Source organism: Rhinoraja longicauda, chromosome 21 (assembly GCF_053455715.1).
Source record: "Rhinoraja longicauda isolate Sanriku21f chromosome 21, sRhiLon1.1, whole genome shotgun sequence".
Taxonomy (NCBI): Eukaryota; Metazoa; Chordata; class Chondrichthyes; order Rajiformes; family Arhynchobatidae; genus Rhinoraja; species Rhinoraja longicauda.
In genome coordinates this window covers 29,344,283-29,372,114 of record NC_135973.1, presented here as the reverse complement: position 1 = coordinate 29,372,114, position 27,832 = coordinate 29,344,283, and the positions used below count along the sequence as shown (strand labels likewise).

General features: G+C 41.3%; 1 protein-coding gene across 6 annotated transcripts in view; it reads left to right on the top strand.

Moving 5' to 3' along the window:
* The window catches only part of grin2aa (glutamate receptor, ionotropic, N-methyl D-aspartate 2A, a), a 264,323-nt gene extending 236,534 nt beyond the window's left edge, over positions 1-27,789 (top strand). For 4 of the 6 annotated variants that reach the window (XM_078418195.1, XM_078418194.1, XM_078418193.1 and 1 more), the window contains 2 exons: positions 7,851-8,089; positions 21,636-27,789. In XM_078418195.1, the coding sequence (XP_078274321.1) occupies positions 7,851-8,089; positions 21,636-23,438 (2,042 nt within the window). In that variant the 3' untranslated portion in view covers positions 23,439-27,789. The remainder of the gene's footprint in view (positions 1-7,850; positions 8,090-21,635) is intronic. The other 2 variants (XM_078418198.1, XM_078418196.1) reach the window with 2 other exon arrangements.
* Positions 27,790-27,832: the final 43 nt, after the last annotated feature.

Sequence of the window (27,832 nt, the reverse complement as noted above, 5' to 3'; positions counted from 1 at the left end):
TTGATAGTTTGAAATGTTGAAATGCTGTGCAGATTCTGAATAGAGACAGGACTTCTGAGCGATGGAACTTTCAATATGATATCAGGTCAACATGGGTAAAACAACATGACAATGGCTTTAACATACACACATTTTCAGAAGCTACTGGAACCAAATATAGACTTCTTAACCCTCGATCTGAAATGTCATCTATTCCTTTTCTCCAGACATGCTGCCTGTCCCGCTGAGTTACTCCAGCTTTTTGTGTCTATCTTTGGTTTAAACCAGCATCTGCAGTTCCTTCCTACACATCCCTTCAAGACTTTCCCATCTTGTCTGAGTGTCTTTTAAATGTCGTGATTGTGCCAGCCTCTACCACTTCCTCAGGCAGCTTGTTCCTTCTATGCACTACCCTCTATGTGACAAAAGATGCCCCTCAGGTTCCTTTGAAATATTTCTCCTCTCATCTTAAACCACTGGCCTCTAGCTTCAGATTCCTCTACCATGGGAACATTTGTTTTAGAGATACAGTGTGGAAACAGGCCCTTTGGCCCACCGAGTCCACGCCGACCAGCCAGCAATCACACATACACCTGTTCTAGTCCTACACGCTTGAGACAATTGACAGAAATCAATTAATCAGCCAACCTGGAATGTGGGAGGAAGCCGGAACACCCAGATAACACCCACGCGATTACAGGGAGAACATGCAAACTCCGTGCAGACACCACCCATAGCCAAGATCGAACCCAGGTCTCTGGTGTTGTAAGGCAGCAACTCTACTGATGCACCATCGTGCCGCCCCTATAATACATCCAGGTTTGGGAGCAAGTGAGCTATACAGGAGCAGGGAAGTAAGGGCAACATTCTTCAGCTCCCAGCACACACTACTTCTTGTCTACAATTTACTTTTGAAGAATTCTAGAAATCACTTACTGCTGAGTAACCAACAAAAACCAAGCAGCACTAACATGCTGGTACGGGTGACCTCTTTATATCGCACATTTCATTTGTGGTGCATGTGTGAAGTAGGGATGGTGCTGGGAATGCTCATCCCTACTGAATGCTCTTTCAACTTTGTGAGACTGAGGTGTTTGCTGGAGCATCAGGTTCCAACATGAGAGTGCTGAAGATAGACACAAAATGTTGGAGTAACTCAGAGGGACAGGCAACATCTCTGGGGAGAAGGAATGGGTGACGTATCGGGTCGAAACCCTTCTTCAGACCCGAAACTTCACCCATTCCTTCTCTCCAGAGAGGCTGCCTTTCCCGCTGAGTTACTCCAGCATTTTGTCTATCCTCGGTGTAAACCAGCATCTGCAGTTCCTTCCTACACATGAGAGTGCTGATGTTGTTTCAGAATTGATTAACACAACAATCAGCTCACACCACATCCTTAAGGCAGGCACAAGCTGCGATCCAGCTAACATCGAAATAGCAGCTGGTGTGACTCCAGGCACAGGTTTGTGTGTGCTTTGTGGCGGTCACACAGGAACCTATTTGGTTCTGGTAGCCTCCAATAACGTGTGTATGTTAAAGCCAAATTGTCATGTTGTTTTAACCATGTTGGGCTGATATCACGTTGAAATATCCATCGCTCAAAAGTCCTGTCAATATTCAGAACCTGCACATCTAATATTTCAACATTCCAGGCTATCTCCACAAGTACACTTTTAGTTCTTGAGCCAAACTGGTTGGTCAAGAGTTAAATGCGCACTGGTTTAATGAAGGTGGGAAGAGTTCATCAATGAGGAGGGATTGCAAAGCTAGTGTTAGAGGGCACTGAAAGTGCATTTCGTGTAAGAAGTCTAGACAGTAAGCATTAAGAATTTATTTCTCTTGGCAAATAAGTCTAACAATTTGAAAGGTCTTCGATGTAGGGGAATTAGTGAAAACGTCTTTCCACCTTGAGCATCGTGGTGTCTGGAACGAACTGTACAAGAGGATAGTGGTGGCAGAAAACTATCTGTGTTCCAAAGTACATGGACAAGCCCTTGATGTTCTACAACCTACAAGGCAGCGGAGTGGCATTGTAGCGTAGTGCACTTATTTCAAATCTGCTGCAACCCAGCTCAATCCTGACCTCTGCTTTCTGTGTGGAGTTTGCACGTTCTCCCTGTGACTGTGGGTATGTTTAGATTTAGATTTAGATTTAGAGATACAGCGCAGAAACAGGCCCTTCGGCCCACCGGGTCCGCGCCGCCCAGCGATCCCCGCACATTAACACTATCGTAGGGACAATTTTTTACATTTGCCCAGCCAATTAACCTACAAACATGTACGTCTTTGGAGTGTGGGAGGAAACCGAAGATCTCGGAGAAAACCCACGCAGGTCACGGGGAGAACGTACAAACTCCGTACAGTACAGCACGATCGAACCTGAGTCTCCGGCACTGCATTCGCTGTAAGGCAGCAACTCTACCGCTGCGCCACCATGCCGCCGGATGCTCCCCGGATGTTCCCCGGATGCTCACCTATCCCACGATGTCGTGGCTGGTCGGCAAGCTTGTGACTGTTCTGGTGTAGGTGGTGGAGAAGAGAATCACGTGCGAGAGAATAGGTTTCAGGAATGAGTGAACTTAAAGTGCTGGGACAAACTGGGTGGGCTGGGTGACATCCTTTTATATCAGAGAGGAAAATATAACATGGTATAATGTGGAATATGAAAAGGCTCTTGAAGTGAACTTTAATTGGATTGGTCTAGGTGGCTATTTTTGGTTGGCATGGGTACGATGGACCAAATGATCTCCTTTCTGCAGTAAATTTCTCTGATTCGATGAGAGTTGTGTTGCAGAAACCTGTATCAGCAGTGACGAGATTGAATATAAATTAGCATCTTCTATAAATACTCTTCCAGAAGTATTACAGATATTCTTTATCATTCACTCTAGAATATTAGTAAGTGGACACTTGCGGTTGAAATAATTATCTGCAATGCAGAGCTGGACTAAAGTTGATTGAATATTGCAGTGCCATTTATGACTATAGGAATGCGTTGCAACAATTCATTGAAACAGCCAAGATATGAAAGGGTGGTGAGATATAGTTTAGAAATGCAGCATAGAAACTGTCTCTGCAGCCCACCGAGTCCAAGCCAACCATGGATCACCCGTTCACACCAGTTCTATGTTATCCCTCTTTCTCATCCACTCCTTCCACACTTTAAAGCCACACATCTGAATTTCTGGGCGAGTAAATGGACAAAAGGGTATTGTACAATGGGATATAACTCCCCATCCCATTGTCTTTGGGAGTGTTGTGGAGGAAATTTGGCGACTTACTCAGGAGCACCCGCTGTTCACTGTTGGGACAATCAGCTTGTCACTGCGCAATGTTGGACTGGGACACTTCTGCATTAAGTTTCATAGGACACCCACCACACAGCAACATAATTCTCCAGGATCTCTGAATGGCTGAGGATCATCACACCCAATCTTCACGATTGAGGTCTCAGTCTCCACTTCTCTAACATGATTATTAGTTCTGTCCCACTTCCGTTCCGGATCTTCCTCGATCATCCGAGTCCCAGGCCACCTACCTTCATTGCTGACCTAAGCAAGGTCCCGGTCAAGTCTGGAGTATCTCTCTTGACTAACTCGAGAACTTTATTTTGATTCCGGGCAGTGCTCTTTTGTTCATGAAAATATGCAGACCCCATTCAGTAGTTGATGTTTGATAAATGGTTATTGCTGCACAACTACTTTGACCATTTGGGCAGCACCTGGGTTTGATCCTGACTACGGGTGCTGTCTGTACAGAGTTTGTACGTTCTCCCTATGACCGGTTTTCACCGGGAGATCTGGTTTCCTCCCACACTCCAAAGACCTGTAGGTTTGTGGGTAAATTGGCTTTAGTAAGTTGTAGAAATTGTCCCTAGTGTGTGTAGGTGAGTGCATGGGGTGATTGCTGGTCGGCTCGGACTCGGTGGGCAGAAGGGCCTGTTTCCGTGCTGTAACTCTAAAGTCTAAAGTCTAAACTGGAACACAAATTGGGGTGCATTAGAATTTTAAGACCACTTGTTTTGAGGGTTTAATTCCTTGACCTGACTACATGGGACGATGAGTAATTTTGATTTTGTGTGATATTGTTTAGGGGATATTCCATTTGGATCTCTCTCAGACTTTGAACAGTGACAGTCTCCATGTCTAGTCATCCCAGGTGAATTCCCATTACATTAGTTATTTATTTGGCTCCTAGTTTTCGCTTCAGTTGCGGGGCATCCAGTTTCTGCTTAGTGAATGCCCTCCGTGGCCGAATGAGGTCCTAAATGCCTCAAAGGAGATTTGCTGGGATAAGGCTGCATCTTCTGGCTAGTTTTGGTGCCATACATACAATGGGGGTCTGCATCTGTCCATGTTCACAACATTATTCACATTCCTGAGGCAAAGAATGATGATTCATTTTTCTGGACTGAGTGATTTGAAAGAAGTTAGCTCGGTGATTATCACTAATTTATACTTTCAGTTCAAATTAAATTACAGTCATCCTGAAGTAAGTGGAATTCTGAGAGGAATTGTGTCATTTCAGAAGGATCCAGCCACAATAAATAATAAGATGCACTGCGGTTAATTTTGCCGTTCAACAACTTGTAGATCATGCTGGAGGTGCCCTAGTTATTGACCTAAATAGACGTCCATGTGGTTTTTGACTGTCCTAGAAACTCTCCTTGAAATAATGGCTCAAGGCTGCCACTTTCTATTTCACGCCTCTGAATAATGCTTTGTAGTTCCGTCATATTGTGGTCCAGAGTTTGGAATGACTTTAAAACTGATAATAAATTCAGATTACCTCCACCCTGAAACATTTGAATTTAGGATCAATCCTAATCCTGATCCTAATAGACCTTGAATTGAATTGAATTGAATTGAATTGAAAAGAGCATTGGAACAAAAGGTACAACGGTTGGCGATTGGACTGTGGTACCAATTGGCCTTGAATTGAATAAATGGAGGAAGATAGTTAAGGGTCCAAAAGGTTTACTGCTGATTCTACAAATCCTAATGGACATCAAATGCCTTAGGTAATTGATAGCATTGAGTTTTCTATAAACCTAAGCGGGTGATTGTTGATTCTAGATCAAACCACTTCAAAACTCATGATCTAGTTAATCTTTATCTGCAACTCTCTTCTCAGTGAATTAAGATTTATCATGTCTCGCACCCGATTGTGCACTGGTTTATGAAGCAGCACTAAATCAATGCAGCGTCATACAATGGTGGCTACCTATAATCTCTATGTTTTAGCTAATTTAATGACATTACACATAAAAATTGTTGACCTCGAGATGACACTGTGTAAATTATTTATAAATGGTTAACATACTCCTTTGTGTTATTTTACTGCAGATGTTAACCCTGTTTTAAACAGTTCAGTGCCTGTGTTATAAAGACAGTAATACAGAGGATGTTTTCATTTGTCAATGACTAATATCTAGCAGTATAAATCCATTCTGGGGATGAGCCTTGTATCATGGACCACAGATATAACGTGCCTATGAAAAGCCAGCAGAAATCAAGATTCAAAGGTTTCAAAGGTTTTTTACTGTCACATGTACCAATCAAGGTACAGTGATATGCAAATTACCATACAGCCATACAAAAAAACCCCAACAAGACACACAACTACATAGAAACATAGAAAATAGGTGCAGGAGTAGGCCATTCGGCCCTTCGAGCCTGCACCGCCATTCAATATGATCATGGCTGATCATCCAACTCAGTATCCTGTATCTGCCTTCTCTCCATACCCCCTGATCCCTTTAGCTACAAGGGCCACATCTAACTCCCTCTTAAATATAGCCAATGAACTGGCCTCAACTACCTTCTGTGGCAGAGAATTCCACAGATTCACCACTCTCTGTGTGAAAAAAAACGTTCTCATCTCGGTCCTAAAAGACTTCCTCCTTATCCTTAAACTGTGACCCCTTGTTCTGGACTTCCCCAACATCGGGAACAATCTTCCTGCATCTAGCCTGTCCAACCCCTTAAGAATTTTGTAGGTTTCTATACGATCCCCCCTCAATCTTCATAGAAGTTAACATAAACATCCACCACAGTGGATTCCCCACATTCCTCACTGTGATGGAAGGCAATAAAGTCCAATCCTCTTCCTCTTTATTCTCCCATGGTCAGGGCAGTCGAACCATCCATCGGGGCGATCGAAGCTCCCGCAGCCGGTGATCAAAGCCCCCTAGTCGGGGCAGTTGAAGCTCCCGCGTTGGGGTGGTTGAAGCTCCTGCGGCTTGGAGTTCCCGAAGTCGGTCTGTGACCAGAGACCGCGAGCTCCGTGATGTTAAGTCCGCAAGCACCCACAGTTGGAGCTCCGAGGTCGATCCCTGGCAAAGGGATCGCGGGTTCTGCGGTGATAAAATCCGCAGGCACCCACGGTGGAGCTCTCAAAAGTCGGTCTCCAGCAAAGGCCGCCAACTCCTCGAGGTTAGGCCGCAGTGTGGACGGAGATACGATACGGGAAAAAAAATCGCATCTCCGTCAAGGTAAGAGATTAGAAAAAGTTTCCCCCAACCCCCCCCTCCCCCCACCCCCACATATAACAAGCTAAAGAACACTAAAACATACATTTAACGCATGCTATTAAAACACAAAGAAGGAAGGGGCAGGCTATTGGTGAGGCATCCATTGCTGACGCCACCCGGTGTTTTCAAATAGCTTCCTATCTTCCAATATTTCATAATTATAGATATTAACAGATCCGGAGTGAACTCAGGATAAAAATTAGTTCAAAGTCGTCTGCTAAAAAGTTTCTGTTTTTGACTTCTAAAATTTAAGTCAATGTTAATCCTGTAAACTGAAATACAGCAGTGGAGTCAAATGCCCCTCCTCAATTGGCATATATGATTAATGTTTGCGGCTGAAGATTAGGCTGCACGCCTTTATCTCCCCGGCTTCTCACAGCTAGAAGTGTGGAGCAGAGAGTTAGTGTTTGTTGGGGAGGATTGACTCACACTTCAACCCATATCTGTCCATTTTCAAATCAGGGTGGGAGTTTATTTTTCAAATTGCTTTAATCAGTTCTGCGCTGTTCTCTGCTATTCTACAGTCAATTTGTTAATTTTATAAGTAGGAAGGAACTGCAGATGCTGGTTTGAACCGAAGATAGGCACAAAAAGCTGGAGTAACTCAGCGGGTCAGGCAGCATCTCTGGAGAAAAGGAATAGGTGACGTTTCGGGTCAAGACCCTTCAGGCCGAGGAACGGGGCAAAGGGAAATGAGAGACGGTGACATCGAGAGATATAGAACAAATGAATGAATAATTTTATAGATTTTCATTCTAAAGTGTACATTGGGAGCTAACCTGAAAACAGAACAACTGACCTCTTGTTCATGCACCACCCATCTGTGAGATATGTCTGATCCTGTGGCCTATCCACTTTCCTGCCCGATCACAACACACCCTGATTCCTACAATCTTCAAAGATCTATCAGTCTTGCTCGAATTCTTGATGGCTGATCACCCTTAGCTCACCTAGAGAATTCTCTGAGAGAATAAATTTTACTTCAACTCAGTCCTTAAGGAGCAATCCATAATCTTCATCAAAACGCAAACGTCAGACTGATGAAGGGTCAAGACCCAGCACGTCGCCTGTCCATTCCCTCCTCAGATGCAACCTGACCCATTGAGTTACTCCAGCACTTTGTGATTTGCTCGGAATGCAGCATCTGCAATTCCTTGTAGAGTTGGCCTCCATCGCTAATCTTGATACTGTGCAGGGTTGGCCATCAGGGATTAAAATGAGGAGGTTGGGCAGTGTTGGGTGGAAGGTATCTTTACTGGTTTGGAAATCTGCATCCATTCTGTCTGTGGATGAGTTTGTACGTGTACTGATTCAAGACCAACCTGTGCTTCTCCTGCAGGTGAAATGGAAGAGCTGGAGAGCTTGTGGCTAACTGGCATCTGTCACAACGAGAAGAACGAAGTGATGAGCAGCCAGTTGGATGTTGATAACATGGCGGGCGTGTTTTACATGCTGGCTGCCGCCATGTCACTGAGTCTGATCATCTTTGTGTGGGAGCACTGGTTCTACTGGAGCCTGAGGCACTGTTTCATGGGCACTTGTACCGGGAAACCAGGACTCCTCTTCTCCATCAGCAGGGTGAGTGAGGAAAAATGTGGCCTAGTCTACTTCTGCTTGTCGCCTGAACTATTTAAATTCTCTTCCTTCCTGTTTAACATTTCCATTTTTTTAGATCTTTAAAATGTGTTCAGTTTTAAAAGGAGCACATGATCTAATAATGAGACCAACATCAATACAATAATTGCACCTCATTGTAAAAATCACAATCAAACGCTGAACCGTTCTGTTGTCAGATGAAAAGTCACTTGTAACATAGTGTTATTAAAACAAGAACATTGGTTCTTCCATGTAGTGGGAGTAATTTTAACTTAGAGGAATGATGCGAATGGTGTGATATTTCACCTACCGCCCATCGTACACATTGTACAATTTTTTTAAATATCACAGCTGGAAGTTAATTTCTTCCCAGAGGATCAATCAGACAATTACCATTTGGATAAAGGTAGAGCCCTATTCCAAACTGATTCATATGCCTCCCAATAAGACAATATAGAAATAAGTCATTAATCCCCTAATGCCCCAGGTCCCTGAACTAACTATCTAATTAATGCAACACCTTTGCTATTTCCATTCTAGCCCAATAGTTGTCCCTTCTCAAGTTGAGGTGCAGTCCCCATGTGAATATCTTTATCGAATCTGCTTGCATCACCCTTTAAGGCAGCATATTCCAGCTCACTCTCTCTGCTTTATGCTCAAGTCATTTTAAAATGACAAGACGTCAGATGTCTGTGCATCTAACCTCTGCTCCACTGAGAATTTAAATGTGACTGCATCTGGCGGGACATGCTAAGCAGATATCAACAGATGGTTAGAATTTCAAGTCTAGTTTTCTTCACAAAATGTACCATAATAGCATCGGCACATTGCACTTTGCCTGTGCAGCTCTCTTCACTGACTTCAATAGAATGGATTTCAGAGGATTTCAGAGATGCAGCAGTGACATACAGCAGCTCCGTGTTGCAGTTAGTGCATCAGGCTGGGACTCAATTTTGAGGCAAGCCAACGTTCGACCAAACCCCTCCACAAGTCCCACCTGTGACCACACTTATTGGAAGCTGCAATGTGAGATGGGCTGTGTTGGAAGCTAGTGCTCTGCAAGACCTTTGTAAAGTAGATCAGGGGCATGACTGGTAACTAAGCCTCAGGTGTTGAAGTCCTAGACCCTGTCCCCTCGACTACCCGGCGGTTTCTGATAGTTAAAGCCACTTAAAAATGGTTGAAATCGAAAAAAATTGTACAAAAGAATAAAGCAGTATTTAAAAATAATGATAATAAACTGGATTAAAGGTACATTATTCTCTTGCTGAGTAATTAAAAAAATAGGGCGGCCTGTTGGTGTAGCGGTAGAGCTATTGCCTTACAGTGCCAGAGACTCAGGTTCGATCCTGACTACGGTTGCTTGTTTATACAGAGTTTATACGTTCTCCCCATGACCTGCATGTGTTTTCTCTGAGATCTTCGGTTTCTTCCCACACTCCAAAGACGTACGGGTTTGTAGGTCAATTGGCTTGGTATAAAATGCTAATTGTCCCTGGTGTGTGTGGGATAGTGTAAGTGTGTGGGGGAATCCATGGTCAGCATGGACTCAGTGGGCCGAAGGGCCTGTTTCCGTGCTGCATCTCTAAACCAAACTAAACTAAAAGAAACATTCAAAGATTTAAACCAGAACATTTGTGAAGCTTACCTTTTTACAACGGTTGGCTCTAATCGAAGGTCTGTATACACCAGCCATGTTGAAGTAGAGCTGGCTCCTCAGATCCATCCTATCGGCCCGTGGTGAAGCGGAGGTTAGATACACAGACATCTAAGGTTCAGCGTGTCTTTGCGGGCAGATCTTACCCAAAATTAGGGGGCCTCAGCCAGTCCACATATCTGTGTTCTTTGTGTAAAGATCTTCCTGGAACTAATTGCTGTAAAATTTTCAAAGGGACGACTGAACAGAAATCAAACATGGAATGTGCATTGCATTGAATTTTTGAATTGAATTGAATTGAATACTTTATTGTCACATGTGACAAGTCACAGTGAAATGCTTTGCTTGCACGCCCAAGGTATGCAAATGGTCACCACAAAAAGGGCGCTGACAAAGTTACAAAGTATCCCATCCTAGGTCCACCTTTGTTCTCCCCCCTCCCCTCCCCCCCCCCCTTCATGGCGGTCCCCCCCTGCCGGGACCTCCTTTGTTCACGGCGACCCCTCCTCCGACTCTCACGTCCTCTGCAGGGACTGAGATGACCGTGTCCCTTTATGGCCACAGATTGAGAATTACTCTGAATCAGTAGTCAAGTGGGGTTTAGATGTTTGGGTAAATTTGCTGGTTGGAACATGATTACGAATGTTATCCCAGGCCAGATGACAAAAGTAGGATTTGGGAGGAAATTGTGGTTCCAGTTTGTATTAAGTACATTTCTTTCTCATTTTCGTACATCACTTTGACTTATTTAGACATGGGTGGATATGGTGTTTGAGACAAAACTGGTGTATAGGACGATCCTAAAGATGAATTAAGTTGTTCCCGAGAAAAAAAGTATGAAGAGGTTTAACTACTCTACCTTTTATTCGATGAAGATGAACTGATAATCATCAGATGAACTGAATACCCTATCAGTTCTTCATAGGGTATTCCCATAATGTTTGATTAATTAAAAAAACTTTACATACCCGGGACCAATGACCACTGATCCATTTGGTTTAACACAGTTATGGATAGGGACAGAGAGGGCCCACGTGTTAAAATGCTAAATTGGGGTAAGGCCAACTCTGAGGGTATGAGAGAAGATCTTGCTCAAGTTGATCGAAGCAGATTGTTTGAGGGGAAAAGAACATCGGCCAAGTGGGATGTTTTTAAAAATGTGCTAACTAAAGGTCAGGATATGCATGTCCCTGTTAGAGTGAAGGACAAGGCAAGGAAATGTAAGGAAGCTTGGCTGACAAGGGAGTTTGAGGCATTGGTCAAGAATAAGAAGGAGGCATAGGACAGGTATAGGCAGCTGGGATCAAGGGTATCCCTGGAAGATTTTCGGGAACTAAGGAGCAAATTAAGAAAGGAAATCAGAAGGGCAAAAAGGGGTCAGGAGATAGCATTAAGGACAACCGCAAGAGATTTTATAAATACATAAAGGGAAAAAGGGTAACTTAAGAGAGAGTGGGCCCCCTCAGGAATCAAACAGTACTAGAAGGATAGTTTTAAGATGAATGAACCACCAAGGAAAATGCTGAAATAATTGTGCACACTTACATTGTTTGCTTTTAATAATAATGCCATCTAAGTCCAGTCTGCGATCTCTTACAATTTAGTTGTCTTTTGGTCCTGAAAATTAAGTCCAATAACAGCTATGAAACTAATAACAAAGGCATGGTAAAGTGTATGATCTGCCAGAAAGTTATTATTCTGCTATTTAAGAATATAAAGCACAGACTGAGTTGGAGGATAATACAATGATGGTCAATTTCAGTTTGATGGGATGGCAAACATATATTTGGTTTTCAATGATTTGGGCTTTTAAAAATAATGTCAACAATTAGCATGTGCTTGCATTCTAAGGATTCTACATTAAAAATGTGGCAATATTACACATGTATCCACTGGTTGACATACATTTTGGAATATCTTGGGCTGGGAAAGGTCCTTCAGAAATGTTATCTCTTTCTTTCTGTATGATATTATAATTCTTTTATATAATGCATTTTAAGATTTATGGTTGTAAGAAAATTATGTTTTCCACAGTGATTTAAAAAAAATCAGAACTTAAGATAAGTTGGTTAGATAGAGAGAAGGATAAAAATATCTTATATGAATGTGGGTGCAATATCTTTTAATAATATTGTCACCAATTGTCTATAAATTTATCTCTGGTTGATAGCACAAAACCAATTATATTTTAACATCTGTGTGTAAGAGTCTTCCTCCAAAATGCATTCTATTGAATTAAATGGATTGAGTTTTGGAAGCAGGTTAGAATATGTTGAATGGTGGTGTGCTTAGTGCTATCAAATGTGGATGAATTTGTCAAAATGCCTTATGCACAGAGATATCTGGCATCCTTCTTAAATAATGGCGGCACGGTAGCGCAGCGGTAGAGTTGCTGCTTTACAGCGAATGCAGCGCCGGAGACTCAGGTTCGATCCTGACTACGGGTGCTGCACTGTAAGGAGTTTGTACGTTCTCCCCGTGACCTGCGTGGGTTTTCTCCGAGATCTTCGGTTTCCTCCCACACTCCAAAGACGTACAGGTATGTAGGTTAATTGGCTGGGTAAATGTGAAAATTATCCCTAGTGGGTGTAGGATAGTGTTAATGTACGGGGATCACTGGGCGGCACGGACTTGGAGGGCCGAAAAGGCCTGTTTCCGGCTGTATATATATGATATGATATGATAATGAGCTTAAAGGCAACCTTGTTTTGAGTCCGTGTTTCAGTTTTATTTTATTTCTGGTATTTGCAGCACAAATGAAGTTTCAAGCAAATAAGATAAATTTTAATGTCATGTTGAGAAGAAATTATCAGCTCCCGACATTAATACTCATTGATAACTCTGTTAATAAGAAACGACTGGGAAAAGTGATCTCATCCACAATCGATTAATTTGGCTAGATCACCACAAATTATTTTAATTCTGTAATAGATGGCTAACCAAAAAATAATAATAAGCAAGTTCATTAAGACTGTGAACACACCAACAGCTTTGATTCCTAACAATACAAAAAATTAAAGTCTCATCATTTTCTGCATTCCTTAATATGAATGGGATACTTTCCAGCCATTGAAATCTAACAGATTTGTTCCCTTTGACCAGATGTTTGATTTACTTTGGACAACAACATTTTTATCATAGCACCCGAGGAGTGAGATAGTTTAAAACTCAAGGCATAGTTTTATAATGAGTCAACAATTTAAGGCAGAAATAAAGAATCTTTTCTAGCGGGCAATCATGAATCTTGCATTCTCGGGAGCTGTGTCATTGAATAATTTCAGGGCTGATATTGGTACATCTTTGGGGAGACGAGGGCTTTGGAGGACAAGCAGGAATGTGATATTGAGCCAGTGCTCGGGGCCGCTGTGAAGTCACTGAATGGCAGCATAGGCTGGAGGGGCTATGTGGCCTTATCCTGCTCCTGTCACTGGCGCTTCTGGTTCTTCTGGTTGAAAGGAGCAATGTCAAACAGCCTCACAAAGAAGTATTCGAGCAGGGGGAAGGGCCTTGTACGAAAAAGCAGAAGTTTAAAGGGGAAGAGTTCCAGAGCTGAGGTCCAGGGAATTGAACACACTTCACCATTGGCTGAGGGATGAAGATTGGAGATGTGCTAGTGATTAAAATTGGAGGGGTTCAGAAGAAGAATTTTTGGCCTGGAGGAAATCACACAGACAGGGAGGAATTTGATGACAAGGATGAATATTTTAGAACTGAAGCGTTGGTTAATCGGGCGCCAGTGTTATGCATCAAGCACACGGGTGACAGAAGCAGGGACTTGGTGTGATTTAGCGCAGCAGAGACTAGCACTTCAGTGATAGCAATTTCACTGTTTGGTAGAACATTAATTATTATCATTGCTAAGCTTGGTTGGTCTGTTGGAGAGCACGCTACTGAAAAAGGGTTAAAGGCAATCTAAGATGAAAGTAGGTCTGTGAACCATGTAGTCGAGCATTTCCACCATCCAGACCTCACCCCACAGTGCACCACCACCTGTATCATCCACCTCCAAAGAAAAGCCAGTGGTGCCTTTTGTCAGAATGAAAAGAAAACTGAGTAGCCCTTTCATTAAATGTACAAAGAAAAAAACTAAGAAGAAAAGATCATCAAAAGGTTATGATAATGTCAGTTCAGTTCAGTTTAGTTTCAGTTTAGATTATTGTCACGTGTACCGAGGTGAAGTGAAAACCCTTTGTTGTATGCTAACCAGCCAGCAGAAAGGCAGTAGATTGTTACAACCGAACCATTCACAGTGTACAAATACATGATAAGGGAATAATGTTTAGTGCACGGTAAAGCCAGTAAAGTCAGATCGAAGATAGTTCAAAGGTTCTGAGGTAGGTAGTAGTTCAGGGCTGCTCTCCAGTTGTGGTAGGATGGTTCAGTTGCCTGATAACAGCTGGGAAGTAACAGTCCCTGAATCTGGAGGTGTGCGATTTCACACCTACACCTTTTGCCCGATCGGAGAGGGGAGAAGAGGAAGTGGCCAGGGTGTGACTTGACCTTGAATATGCTGCTGGCCTTGCCGAGGCAGTGTGAGGTATAAATGGAGTCAATGGAAGGGAGGTTGGTTTGTGTGATGGTCTGGGCAACGTCCACAATTCGCTGCAATTTCTTGTTGTTTTGGAGGGAGCTGTTCCCAAACCAAGCTGTGATGCATCCCGATAAAATGCTTTCTTTGGGGTGCAAATTCATCGTGGGCAGTGGTACTAATGGACTATTTTTTCTACCGGCTGAAACCCTTACTTAACATTCAGTTTGACTGAACCTGTGATTCTGAATATCAGCCACAGTGTTTAACTGGAAAACATCCTGCTGATCTCCATTGGACACGCATTGTAGAAGTCACAACACGATCATTAATGGGAGATATAAGGGACTGCAGTGGCTGGTTTACCAAAAAAAACATATTTTGAGTCAGGACCCTTTCCAAAATGTTGCCTTACAATGTCCTCCAAAGATGCTGTCTCATCTGCTGTGTTACTCAAGCATTTTGTGTTTTTTTAAATGGTCGTAAAGGGATTTGGGAAAACTGGTCACCAATCTGGCAAGCTTCTTCATAATTAACGAAAGATGCTACAGAAATATATACCCTTTTCTGCTGAGTGGATGCTTCTTCCCAGCCCTCCCTTTTAACGTCAAAGGCCTCAGGTCTTTTTGAATTTGGTCGCTTCACTAGGTTTCCCCTCCTCTAAATCAATGAGATACTTATCTGTCACTCGCACATGCTTCCAGCTCTCCAGCACCCTGACTAGATAAAGATATAAGCTCCTCATGAATCTTTGAAGGGTCGCTTGTGATATGGAAGTTTAATTAAACAGATCTCAGTTTATTAAAGGTTTGCAAGCCTGATGCTGGAGACTGCATCTGCTTTGCACTATTCTGTCCGCTGAATATTCTCATCTGCAGGATAGATCTTGCCCCATGGAAAAACAACTTTTGCTGACAGCCCCTGGGGAAATCTAACTGAGCATTTAGTATTACTTCACTGCAGGACAGGACCCTATATTTACACGGCACATTCAATCGGAACAGAAATTAAAACAGCAGCAGTATGTTAGGAAAGTTAGATAGAGAGAAGGCATGTGTTTTAAAGGTTAATTTCACAGGAGAATCTGTTTCAATATTTCTACAAAATAGTGGAAAATGGACGAAAATTCATCCAAATTACGAGGGTAACTTAACATAAGAAAAAAGGTACAGATTTCTCATGGTGACTATCTCCACAAATGCACACCGCAGTAAACATTTTTGCAACCACATAGAGAACAGTTTGACACAGGTCTTAAAATGGTAAAACTAAAACACCAATGTTGTTCATCATCAATATTATGAGGCATGCGTTACTGGGATGCAAGCATTAAGCAGTTTGCAGCTGATAAGTCTTTAATATTCTGCATTTAGGATATGTGAAGCTTCTATAGAGGTGCTTTAACAGGTCTTGCTGAGTATAGCTGTGGTGCATCCTTATAAACAAAACTGTCAAGTCAAGTCAAGTCAATTTTATTTGTATAGCACATTTAAAAACAACCCACGTTGACCAAAGTGCTGCACATCTGATTAGGAAAAAAAAAAAGAAACATACAGTGGCAGGCAGCCAAACACAACGGCGCGGCCATCTTGAACAAAATGTTTAACTAAAGCAGAATGGTGTCCTGCGGCTGCGCCGCACCGGTCGATGGAAGGCCCCGTGGCCGAGCCGCACCGGGCGCTGTTCAGTCCCGCGGCTGAGCCGCGCCGGGCGATGGAAGGCCCCGCGGAAGAGACCTAAAAAAAAAAAGAAGAAAGATTTCCCCCACCCACACCCCCCCCCCCACATACCCACCCACCCCCCCCACCCTCACCACCCCCCCACCCTCACCACCACTCCCCCCCCACCCCCCCCCCCACATACACAACCAAAACAAAACACCCCACCACCAACACACAAACAAAAAGGACAAAGGACAAACAGACTGCCAGCGAGAGCAAATACTGCACCTGGTCTATAGTAGAGCAAAGAACAAGATACAGAGTGGGTGAGACATCCCCTGGGACACCAGCAGCCTGAAACATTGGCTGTTTTCCTGCTCACAAGTGCGTAACAGGGGATACTACGAGGAAGATGGGTAATTGTTGATCACATTTTCAGGATTTCCGTGTTTAAATATGCGGGTGGGAATTCCAGAAGTTGTAAAAGCGGCAACTGCTGACAGTGTCACCGTCAATAACAACTGCAAAATCCATGCCTTGGCCACACGCAATGAGATTACACACATCAGCAGAAACCTCACAGGTTATCAAGAAGACCTAATATCTGTGCCATTGATGAAACATCTGGGTGGACATAATAGGGTAGCATAGTGGACTGTAATGCTGGAAACAAAATGCCTACTGCAGGCATTTGGATTTATACTCATTTTATTTTACATCTTGTTTTTTGTTCACTTTTGGCATGTACCGTGGAGTTAGCAAGTCAATGCATTGAATCTAGCATTGTAAGCAAGGATAGATCTCTACCCTTCACAATGCGGTGACAGAGTCAATGATTCATAGAAGAAGGAAGACAATTATCTTTATTGCTTTTGGCAAAGTATAATGGTGAATGATGTTATGTTACTGGTGCAGGATCATAAGCCTCCATTGATCTTCTGGTGCACTTAAGTTTAATTTACTCTGACAGACTAGACAGCAAAGTTATTACGAAAAGTGAACTGGCCATTATATCAGATATTTATGTGTGGTTTTATGCTGAATCCTCTCCAAGGAAGTTGTGTTTCATTAGCATTCATCAAAGGGAAGATGGATGAGAATGGCTGCTTATATTAAAGTCTATGATTCTCCAAAAACTAATTTAAGCTGCTCTGTACTGCAGTGAGAAAAGGAAGAAATATTTTGACTTATATTGCGCCTTTCATAATCTCAGGACAGAGGGCATCCCAAGCCCAGAGTTATATTCAACAGTAAAACACCATGGACTTAACTCTTTTTTACTGTAGAATGGCAATCCAGCAGATTAATATTGCCTCACAGTTCTCCATTGATGTATACACAAATGCACCCTGACCACAACAATTTGCAATTACGATACAAAGTGCTGGAGTAGCTCAATGGGTCAGGCAGTATCTCTGTAGAACATAGATCGGTGGCGTTTCAGGTCAAGACCGCTTATGCCTTTGATATACTCCATGAGTGTTCACGTGAATGTATTCGACTGCTCCACTTGAACCCATTAACTTTTAGTGACAGAAGAAGATCATTAACTTTCCATGAATTAATTTAAAATCTACAGTCTTTACCCACTTTATCAGCCTTTCAAAATCCCACAACAAATGTGAGCTATGGGATCGTGGTGAAGAGGTTTACTCGAACTCTCTACCATGTTTGTAGAATCCTAATTTTGCAACGTGTTTATTTGAACAATTTATCTTGCTCAACAAATTACTTGGATTTGTTTTCTTCTTTAATAATTTTGTAAATTTAAGTTAGGTTTGCATCCAGATTCCTCTTCATTTCTTGAGTAGTTAACCTCCGACAATTGCTCTTCATAACTTAAATTTTTGCTACTTAAATCTATGGGGCATTTCACCCATTATGAATGATGGTTGTCAAATCTGCTCATATTAATAATGCCAATCTCTGCTCCAACATATAATGTGCTCATCATTTTGGGTTAGGCTGATTCCTGCTCTGTGTGGATCTGATTAACGCTGCAATTATAATGTTAGTGGGAGAGTCGAGGACCAGAGGACATGGCCTCAGAATAAAAGGACGTACCTTTAAAATGGAGATGAGGAGGAATTTCTTTAGCCAGAGGGTGGTGAATCTGTGGAATTCATTGCCACAGATGGTGGTGCAGGCCGTCATTTGGGTATTTTTTGAAGCAGAGTTTAACAGGTACTTGATGAGGGTGCCACAGGTTACGGGGAGAGGTCAGGAGAATGGCGCTGAGAGGGGAAAATAGATCTTCCATGATCGAATGGTGGAGCAGACTCGATGGTCTTAGTTAGTTAGCATATTTTATGCTGACTTGTTGTACAGGACTGGAACTTGTTAAATTTAGACAATAGTGAGTATACATGGTCCACTAGGTATTAAAGGCAAGAATATGCCTTCCTTATTATAGGAAGGATGTCGACAAAATGGAGAGGGTACAGAGGAGATTTACTAGAATGTTGCCTGGGTTTCAGCACTTAAGCTACAGAGAGAGGTTGAGCAGGTTGGGTCTTTATTCTTTGGAGCGTAGAAGGTTGAGGGGGGACTTGATAGAGGTTTTTAAAATTTTGAGAGGGACGGACAGAGTTGACGTGGGTAGGCTTTTCCCTTTGAGAGTGGGGAAGATTCCAACAAGGGGACATAGCTTCAGAATTGAGGGACAAAAGTTTAGGGGTAACATGAGGGGTAACTTCTTTACTCAGAGGGTGGTGGCTGTATGGAATGGGCTTCCGGTGGAAGTGGTGGAGGCAGGCTCGATTTTATTATTTAAGAGTAAATTGGATAGGTATATGGATAAGAGGGGATTAGAGGGTTATGGTCTGAGTGCAGGTAGATGGGACTAGGTCAGGGAGAGTGGTCGGCGTGGACTGGTAGGGCCGAACGGGCCTGTTTCCGTGCTGTAGTTGTTATATGGTTATATGCATGGTAATGGGAAACCAGACTGGAAGTCAAACCTTTCAAATGTGCTCTCTGCCTAGGGATTTTACTGCACATGTAATTTTTATAATTCATGCCGAGTCAATTATATCTCACCCAACTGTTGATTATCACTTGCAAAATAGTAGTGATTACACATCTGTTAATCTGCAATATGAATATCATTGTGCATCAGCAGCTTGGAGCATATTAGCTCTACATTTATCGTGACAGCTACAAATGGCATTAAAAAAAAAAACAAGCACCTTCAAAATTAAATGAAACAAATTAAAATTACAAATACCCCGGAATGATTTTGAGACTGTGACCTCTGATCTGGCATCAGATGAAAGTCATGGACTGCCACAAAATCTCCCAATGCTTATGATGCCATCTGTGCACCCTGTTATCCTGCCTGCCTTTTCATAATAGTAAGATACTGCCATTTCAGAATCATTTAAAGTTTGTTATTTGAGTATCTTATTCTTCAAGTTTGAAGTTTTGTCAATAATTACAACAGAGCTTAAAAGCTGACAAGTTTTAATAGTTGAAATAAATCAATTGGACTTAGTGCCATGAACTAAATGACGGACAAGATCTTGCTCAAATTCCTCAGACTCTATAAACGTTTCATGAGGTAGCGTCTTCTCCCAACAAATTTATGATGATATCGCCTGTCCCAATACAATGAGGCTTGTTCCCCCAAGTCTGACGATGGCTGTTAAATAACGACAGTGGGCCACCTTTTCCAGTACTGGACTGATGATATCACTTCTCTCAATACCTATATGATAACATTATCAAGACAAAATGGCTTGATCTGACGGCACATTAGGACGCACTCAAATCAGGATGATTAAAGTGGCAGCAGCAAGGGAAGGCACATGTCTTCCTCATTTCACACTCATCGATTCTCCAAGCTTACTCTTATAATTTAACCATGAATAAAATCATCAGATGCTTTTATATCTTTGACTAGCAAATATTGCAGTGGCAGTTCCTTTAACCGCAAAGATGATTGGGGGGGGGGGGGGAAGGGGGGGAAGAGAAATTTACGTGGCCCCCATGTTACGGGCTTTCACCCTCAAATAATTCACAAACCCCCACCTGGCAACACTACTTTAAAGCATCTGTCCACGTGACCTTGGCTTGGAGATGGCAGGACAAAGGAGGGACCACCATCCCAATTGACATGACGGTCTAATTCATAAATCTTACGCCCCCACGGTATTGATTGACCAAAATAAAAATCTACGACATTTGGTGTTTTTTCCACATAAGCCTTGTCCATTCCCCATTATCCTTTGCTCTTAAATAATGGTGGTGGGGCATTTTGTCATCGCTAATAAAATGGTTTAAGGAAAAATATTCTGTAGGAATGCATTTCCATTTATAATATAGGATCCAATGGGAAAAGAGGTTCACATTAGAGAAAATCACAATAGGGGCAGTTTGCTCAGATCGCAACCCCACCCATAAGGAAGGAGCTGCCTTGATATATACTTCAGAAGATGCTTGAGGATGCGTTTCATCGCTTGTAGTGGAACAATTAAGGATAATACCAATGGCTTCTGAGAGATATGTGCCAAGAAGGATACCTGTCAATGCCCCAGTTACATCCTTGGAATCTGGAATTGGGAAACATCCAGCCTCAGCTCTCGGGAGGCAGATAGCAGCACCATGCTGTTTTCCTAGTTTCCGCATTATGAATTCTCTCATTCCCCTGCTCCCTCTAGTGGAAAATCACTCACTTTGAAGAATTATTATTCTCTTTCCAAGTGAGATTTCAAAGGAAAAAGTGATCTTGAGCATTATTTTAAATTGGAAATGTTGATGTCCAAGTATTATTATTCAGGCATTGACTGATAATGGGGAGGCAGCTATGTTTTAATTCTGATTCCAATGTGCATAAATGAGTGAGGCATAATCATTTACAGATTGTAGGTATAAAATATTGTAAGATGGTGGACATGTTAAGATTCAAGAGCGTTTATTTGTCATTTGCACCGGATACGAACCGGAACAATGAAAGTCTTGCTTGCTGTGGCTTTACAGGTACTTTAGATGCAACAACACAAATAAATGTGCAGTAAATATTAAATTATTTGAAATAAACTCAACCATGACAATGCAAAATCCAAAGTGCAATGAACAACAACGGTTGTGCAAAGTCCACAGTTGTTTGGTGCTGAGGAACAGTGGTGGTCTGTGTTATGCAGGATTGTCCAAGAACCTGAAATTGGTGGGAAGATGCTAGTCTTATACCTGGAGTTGATGGTTCTCAAGCTTCTGTAGTTTCTTCCCAATAGTGGCAGGGGGAAGAGAGCAATGACCCAAGGTGGTGTGGGTCATTGTTTATATTGCCTGCCTTCTTGAGGCAGTTTTACCTGTAGATCTCTTCAATGGTGGGGAGTCACTACCCGTGAAGGTTTGGCAGTGCCCACCACTCTCTGCCGCCTCCGTCATTCTTGAGCATTTGAATTTCCGAACCAGGCTGTGACCCGACCAGTTGGACCTCTTGAAATTTGCTGAGAGTTTTTCTTGTCACGCTGAATCTTCTCAAACATCTGAGGAAGTAGAAATGTTGTATTTTTTCATGTATTTTGATAGAATATCATGTGTTTCTCAGCTCTGTGAAAGCGGTTGTTAGATTCCTTGGCTTTAGTCTTGTCGGTTAAACACTGCAGAAACACTGAGGACATTTAGCTTAAGACCTTCATGCAGACTCTGCTAATTTGTTTCCCCTGCCTTTTTGTTTTACAGGGAATATGGAGCTGCATACATGGTGTGCCCAACGAGGAAAAGAAGAAGTCTCCCAACCTGGATTTAAACAGTCCGCAAACAAATATACTGAGGCTGTTTAATACAGCAAAACCAATGGCCAATATGTCAAACCTTAATGCTTCAAGAGCAAACTCGCCAAAAATAACTTCCAATTTCATTCAGAGAGGATCATTAATACTGGATGTGGTTGATCAAAAGGGGAATTTCCTGTATTCTGACAATAGGCCCTACCAACCCAAGGACGTGGGCCTCAATGACAACACCAGTGAAATGTTAACCTTCAACGTAACCCGTCAGAAAGACAACCGCAATAATTATATCCTCCAAGGGCAGCATCCGTTGACTCTAAATGATGCAAATCCAAATACCGTTGAGGTTACAGTAAGCTCAGAGACTCCAAAACTCAACTCCAGGCCTAGGCAGTTATGGAAAAAGTCTGTTGACACCTTGCGGCAGAATCAGGAATCAGTGGTAGAAAGTGTCAATGTGGAGCCCAAGCAACCTGTGAAAAACCAGAGGTACCTACCGGAGGAAGTGGGGCATTCGGACATGTCTGACTGCTCCAGCCGTACTGCCTCCCACAAGGACCCTGCTAACAACCACAAACACCACAAGCATAAGGAAACCTTCAAAAAGAAATCTATGATGGCCAAATATCCTCGAGACTGCAGTGAGATAGAACTCTCCTACCTTAAAGCTAAAGAAGGGCATCAACACCATCGTGAGAAAGTCTACACCATTGATTCTGACAGGGAGTCCAATTACCACTCAGACACCCATCATTACCGCGAAGATGTGGCAATTCCTGAGGACTTGGACTACCCTCCAGTGTACCACGATCAGAACGAAAACTACAAGAAACAGGAAGCGGTCCTGCACCTGAATAGGACTCCTCAGCATAATGAGGACAGTCTTATCAATGCTGAGAACAAATACAGCCTGTACAATAAGCACTACAGCTTGAAGGAGAAAAATATCTCCCCAGTAGAGTATGGTGACAGGTACAAGCAGCCCACTGCACACTGCAGAAGCTGTCTTTCCAAGCTGCCTAACTATACCACACACTATTCGGTTAGGTCTCCGTACAACAGGTGCGACGCCTGTGTACACACTGCAAACTTGTATGACATCAGTGAAGATCACATGTTACAAGAGCCGGTAAGCCCCATGTTGTCTGAAGAATCCTTTGCCCGTCACTGGGCGCCTTCCGATGTCTCGAACATGCAGAGGGTGAACAGGCTGAGGATTAGCAGGCAGCACTCCTTTGACAATATCCTTGAGAAGCCTAAGGAAGTGGATCTGGGAAGACCTGCCCGCAGTGTGAGCCTGAAAGAAAAGGACAGATTTCAGGATGACCCTTATGCACATGTGTTCAATATTAAACCAGAGAAGTTCTTTAGCACGAAGGTTTCTGTTTTTGACCACAATCTGGAAGAAAGCAAGCGGAGTAAGTCATTGTATCCAGACCACGTCTCTGACAATCCATTCTGGCAGTCCTTTCGCGAAGATCAGCATCTGGTCCATGGACGAAGTTCTTCTGACATATATAAACAGTCGGCTGCATCAAAGGCACGCTACGATAATCACTTTAGATCATCTGTTAAGTCGACAACATCATACTGCTCCAGAGATGAACGAGTTCCTAATGATGTGTACATATCAGAACATATTATGCCTTATGTATCAAGCAAGAATAGTATTTACTGTGCTCCCAGGGTTTTGAATTCTTCCAGCAATAGACGTGTCTACAAAAAAATGCCTAGTATTGAATCAGATGTTTGACTCATCATTTGTTTGTCTAATTCTACGTTAATGCTATTCATTCGTTGTCACTAATGATGTACATAGTTGCCAACATATTGAAGTAGGAACTTAGGAGACATTAAGGGGCAACTTTGCCAGATAGTCGTTGCTAACATTGTCTTCTTTCTCCTATTTTCTGATAGATAGGGCTGACTGGCCTTTCCTACTATCTGATGGCAAAGGAGCAACAGAAAAGAGATACATGTTGATGATCATACCAACTGGTTAGCTTTGCTGCAAATGAAGACTGCATAAAATGACCTAGTGGAATTATTGCCTCCCTTTGACGGCGCATTAATTTATGAGACCACACTAGGCAGTCCTTTGAATCTTAGGAGAATATTGGTTCTGTAAAATAAGCAAGAAATAGATGACAAGCTCAATATTACTGTGTAAATGTAGGGAGTTGGCAACTATGCTATTATATGTACTCCAGATCTGTAATTGCTGAAATCTTTAAATTCAACTGTTTCCCAAAGTGAAACCCTGAGCTAAAGCAGCTAATGGCATCCTTTAGAAATACTGAGATCAAATGGGTCCTCTAGTAGAGTCATAATCTTTTTTCTTTAGAAAATAATTAAAGTCCTGAGTGCATAGGTCATCTTGTACAGCCAACCTTTGCAAGTGTGCAAACCCACCCTCGGGAACACGGCCTCACGAGCATCAGTCAGACACAGCACCATGAAGAAGCCAATGTTAAGGCTCATATTCCTACAACACCACAAGAGTCATCACATTGAGTAACAGTGCGACAGCCGTAATATTTTGAGCCTTGTTTTTCTATTGTTCCATCCAGTAATTTGTTCCATCCTTTGTTCAAGTTTGTTCACTTGAAGAAGTCATGGACCAGCAGTCCAACAAAGACATGGAAAGATTAACCGCAGGGGAGCAACAGAAATTTGCTAATAAAATGCATGGCATGAAAGTTCAGGGATTTTGCACTTCTGAACATTATAGATTTTAATAAATCCTGGTAGTTGCAAAATGTAATTTATATGCTGTTAGCTTGGGGATTCACTTCAACCGAAATCTTTAACTCTCCCCAGATTTGATAGACATCCAAACATGAATCGTGAACGAATCTGATAGTCCATCTCTTTGCAGTATACTCGCATTGTATTGTATATTTACCATGTACACTTGAACTGATTAATTTGAATATGGAAACAGGGGTATAGCATTTGCCTCTCTGGGCAACAAACATTAGAATGTCACCATTATAGAAAAGAACATATAATTATTTGAAAAAAATAGTATACATAAGTATCTTCAGTTAACTCTAGATTTCTACCAGTGCTGAATTTTGCTGCTTGATAAGTACAATATGCCCACAGCTTTGAATAAAATCTTCCATAACTACCAGCACACTCTGGGCATTTTGTATGTTGAAATGGCTGGAACTTATGACCTTTTTATCAGTGGTATGCTTAAATTAACAACAAAAAAACCCCATTTGGCCACTGAATATATCCATTTAAGGCTTAAATATACTTGTGTTTTGTTTTATCTTCTTCACAATATCATGCAAATGACATAACATAAACAAAGATGTTTCCAGCAAAAACGGCATTTCAGAAAGCTGCCCCCTATTACATCCCAAAAAGGCCACATTTTACTCTGAGGTTTGTATCAAATTTTATCAAAGGAACGCCCCGTTAAAATGATAATCGGAAATACAGCGCAATATGCTGTTTAAACTTGTGATAAATGCAAGAACACGACAGTGCAATTGATTAACTTTGCCCTTGATACAAATGTTGTTTTACTTCAGGATATCAGGGAATTAATTTCCAATCTGTCAGCAAACCTCGGTAATAGTAGCTAAATGTGCTAAATGTGGACGTCTTAGGAGCAAAATGAACTCACTGAAAATAACATTAACATTTCTTGAAGCTGACATATCAAAAAAATTAAGTCAGAAAAAACAATTAAATGATATTCTACAATTCTTAGAAATGCTAGTGGGAATGCAGCAATCTCAGTGACATAAAGGTTTTAGCAATATTAGTTCCAACCTTGCAATTTCGTTTTAATGGTCATTAATTGAAGTCACTGATATTTAGTGGAATGGACACATTGAATGGTTACTGTTGAGAAATTCATTATTCGGTGAATGCAAAGTCTTCCTCTAGAAAACAGATCACGTGTTTACACTAAACGTTCATTCAGTAATGCTATGATAGAATTTCAAAGCTCTATTAACGATTTAAATTTAATTCTAGTACATTCCTATTATGTTTTTTCTTTAACCAGATCTGTGAGACGGTTGTTGAAAGGAAGGGGAGAGAATACATTTCCATGCTTTTTAACGCAATACTGCTTCACACTCATTTCAATATAATTTCAAGCAATAATACAAATTCTGTTGAGAGACAAAATAGTAAGCTTCATTAAAAGTCAAACACCTCCTCTATCCCAACATGGCAACCTTTCTGGCAAACTGACCCGCTACTGAAACTTGCAACGTGTCGATCTTTTTAATATGCAGACTGCAGGCATACATAGAGTATCATTTAATAATGCCTTGTGCATGCAAAGAATACTTCCAATTGTTCGGGAGTTGTGTCACTTTTGACTTGTTACATAAGGAATAGTCTCATTTTATGATCACAATTTTTTTTGACATTCCCAAGAAACTAATTCCAACTTGTAATAACATAGTAAAATAGTTTGTACTTCTTTACTTAATATCATTTCACCATAGGAGCTATCTTAGCCTCAGTCTCTTAAACTAATGATGATGGAATCATTCATTTTCCTTTTGAAACTGCTGGTTTTTATAAAAACTCTGATTTTTAATGATATTCTTTTGTAATAAAATAACCTAGTGTAGAACAACTTACATTACTGAAGAATATCTTGAACAGTTGCCAGATTACTCAAGAAAAGTTGGCCTGCTACCAAAATATGTGTAAATTGATTACCAAGCAAAGATAACGAAAGGCCTTTCAAAAGTTTGATTATTTTACCATTAACTAGACACTTTTTATATTTCATATTCCAGCTGTAAATTTCAATAAGCTTGATCTTTATATAATTGTATTATAGTAATGAATGTGAAAAATAGTTAGTAAAATTATAGACCATCATTTACATAACCGATTAAACAAAGCCAACACTTTGGTAATTAGTGCAGTTATGAGTAACGAGATAGCGTACATTTCCACCACTGGAGCCAATTAGTAGTTTCTCATCCCTCCCCATGCCCGTTAATGCTGGATCTTTGTTTTAGACAAGTCACAGTGGTAGATTGCAATAGATATTTAACCGAATATTAATTGCTTTTATTATTATTTCCCATGGCTTATTTCCTTCTTTAGCGTAGCACGATTTCTTTGGTTAGAGGAGCAACATGATATTGTGGAAATTCCACTGCCACACACACAGCAGGTTTAATTCAGGTACAATGATGATTGGCAATATTTCAGTTCCCGGTTTGCAAAATTAATTTTCTAAATCAAACAAATTAGGCTATAACTCAACACAGTCCGAAACATATTACCTTTTTTTTTTAATGCCCATGTGGGTTTCTTTCTTAATTTGTAACTACTTTGTGTTCTAATTGTCCTCCGTAATATTTCTCTTGAAATGAAAAGATTTTACATTATCTTCTGGAAATAAAGCAAGTTTGATGTGGGTGACAGCCGTGAAAGTGACAGATTTCAGATAGCATTAGTGGGGGAGTCACAAAAAACAATTCAGCAAGATATTTGGCAAGGATTAAGCATAAATGATTATAAGATGTATATTTTGGTAGACAGAGCGAATTCAAGCTGGTAACCAAATGTTTGGGTCTGAGATGTTCTTTGGCTGTGTGCATGTTTGCCTTGACCATAAAATATATGTCATGCTTATCCAATTTACATTCATGTGCAACTTGGACCTAAAAGCATTGGACACACATTTTGCCTCACTAAACATTCACTAAACAATAATTAATTATTGGTACTAAAGTAATTTGATTCCTGCCTATTCCATTAGATGAGAAAATACTAATTATTACTTTGTGACAGTATAGATTTCAAACATATCCGCTATCAAAGTCTGTATTTACATTTGTTTTGATCTTTATATGAACTCTAACTGTAATATTTGCCAAGGTTGTCTTTAAAACTGTAATATGTGTTTTATTTTCATTGTAGATGTGTAGAAATTACAATTGGAATGGATTTAGAATGTTCAAAGTGTTTACTGCAACAGCATTTGATGTAAATAGGTTGTCAATTGTGCCAGAAAATCCGATGTAAAAATGTAAATAAGTAAAAGTACCATTTTTCTAAGGAAGACTATTTCTGCCACTTTATATCAAAATTAAAACTATAGTCACTTAATTTTCTTTAACACTGTAGTTATTTCAAGTGAGCTTCTCCTCA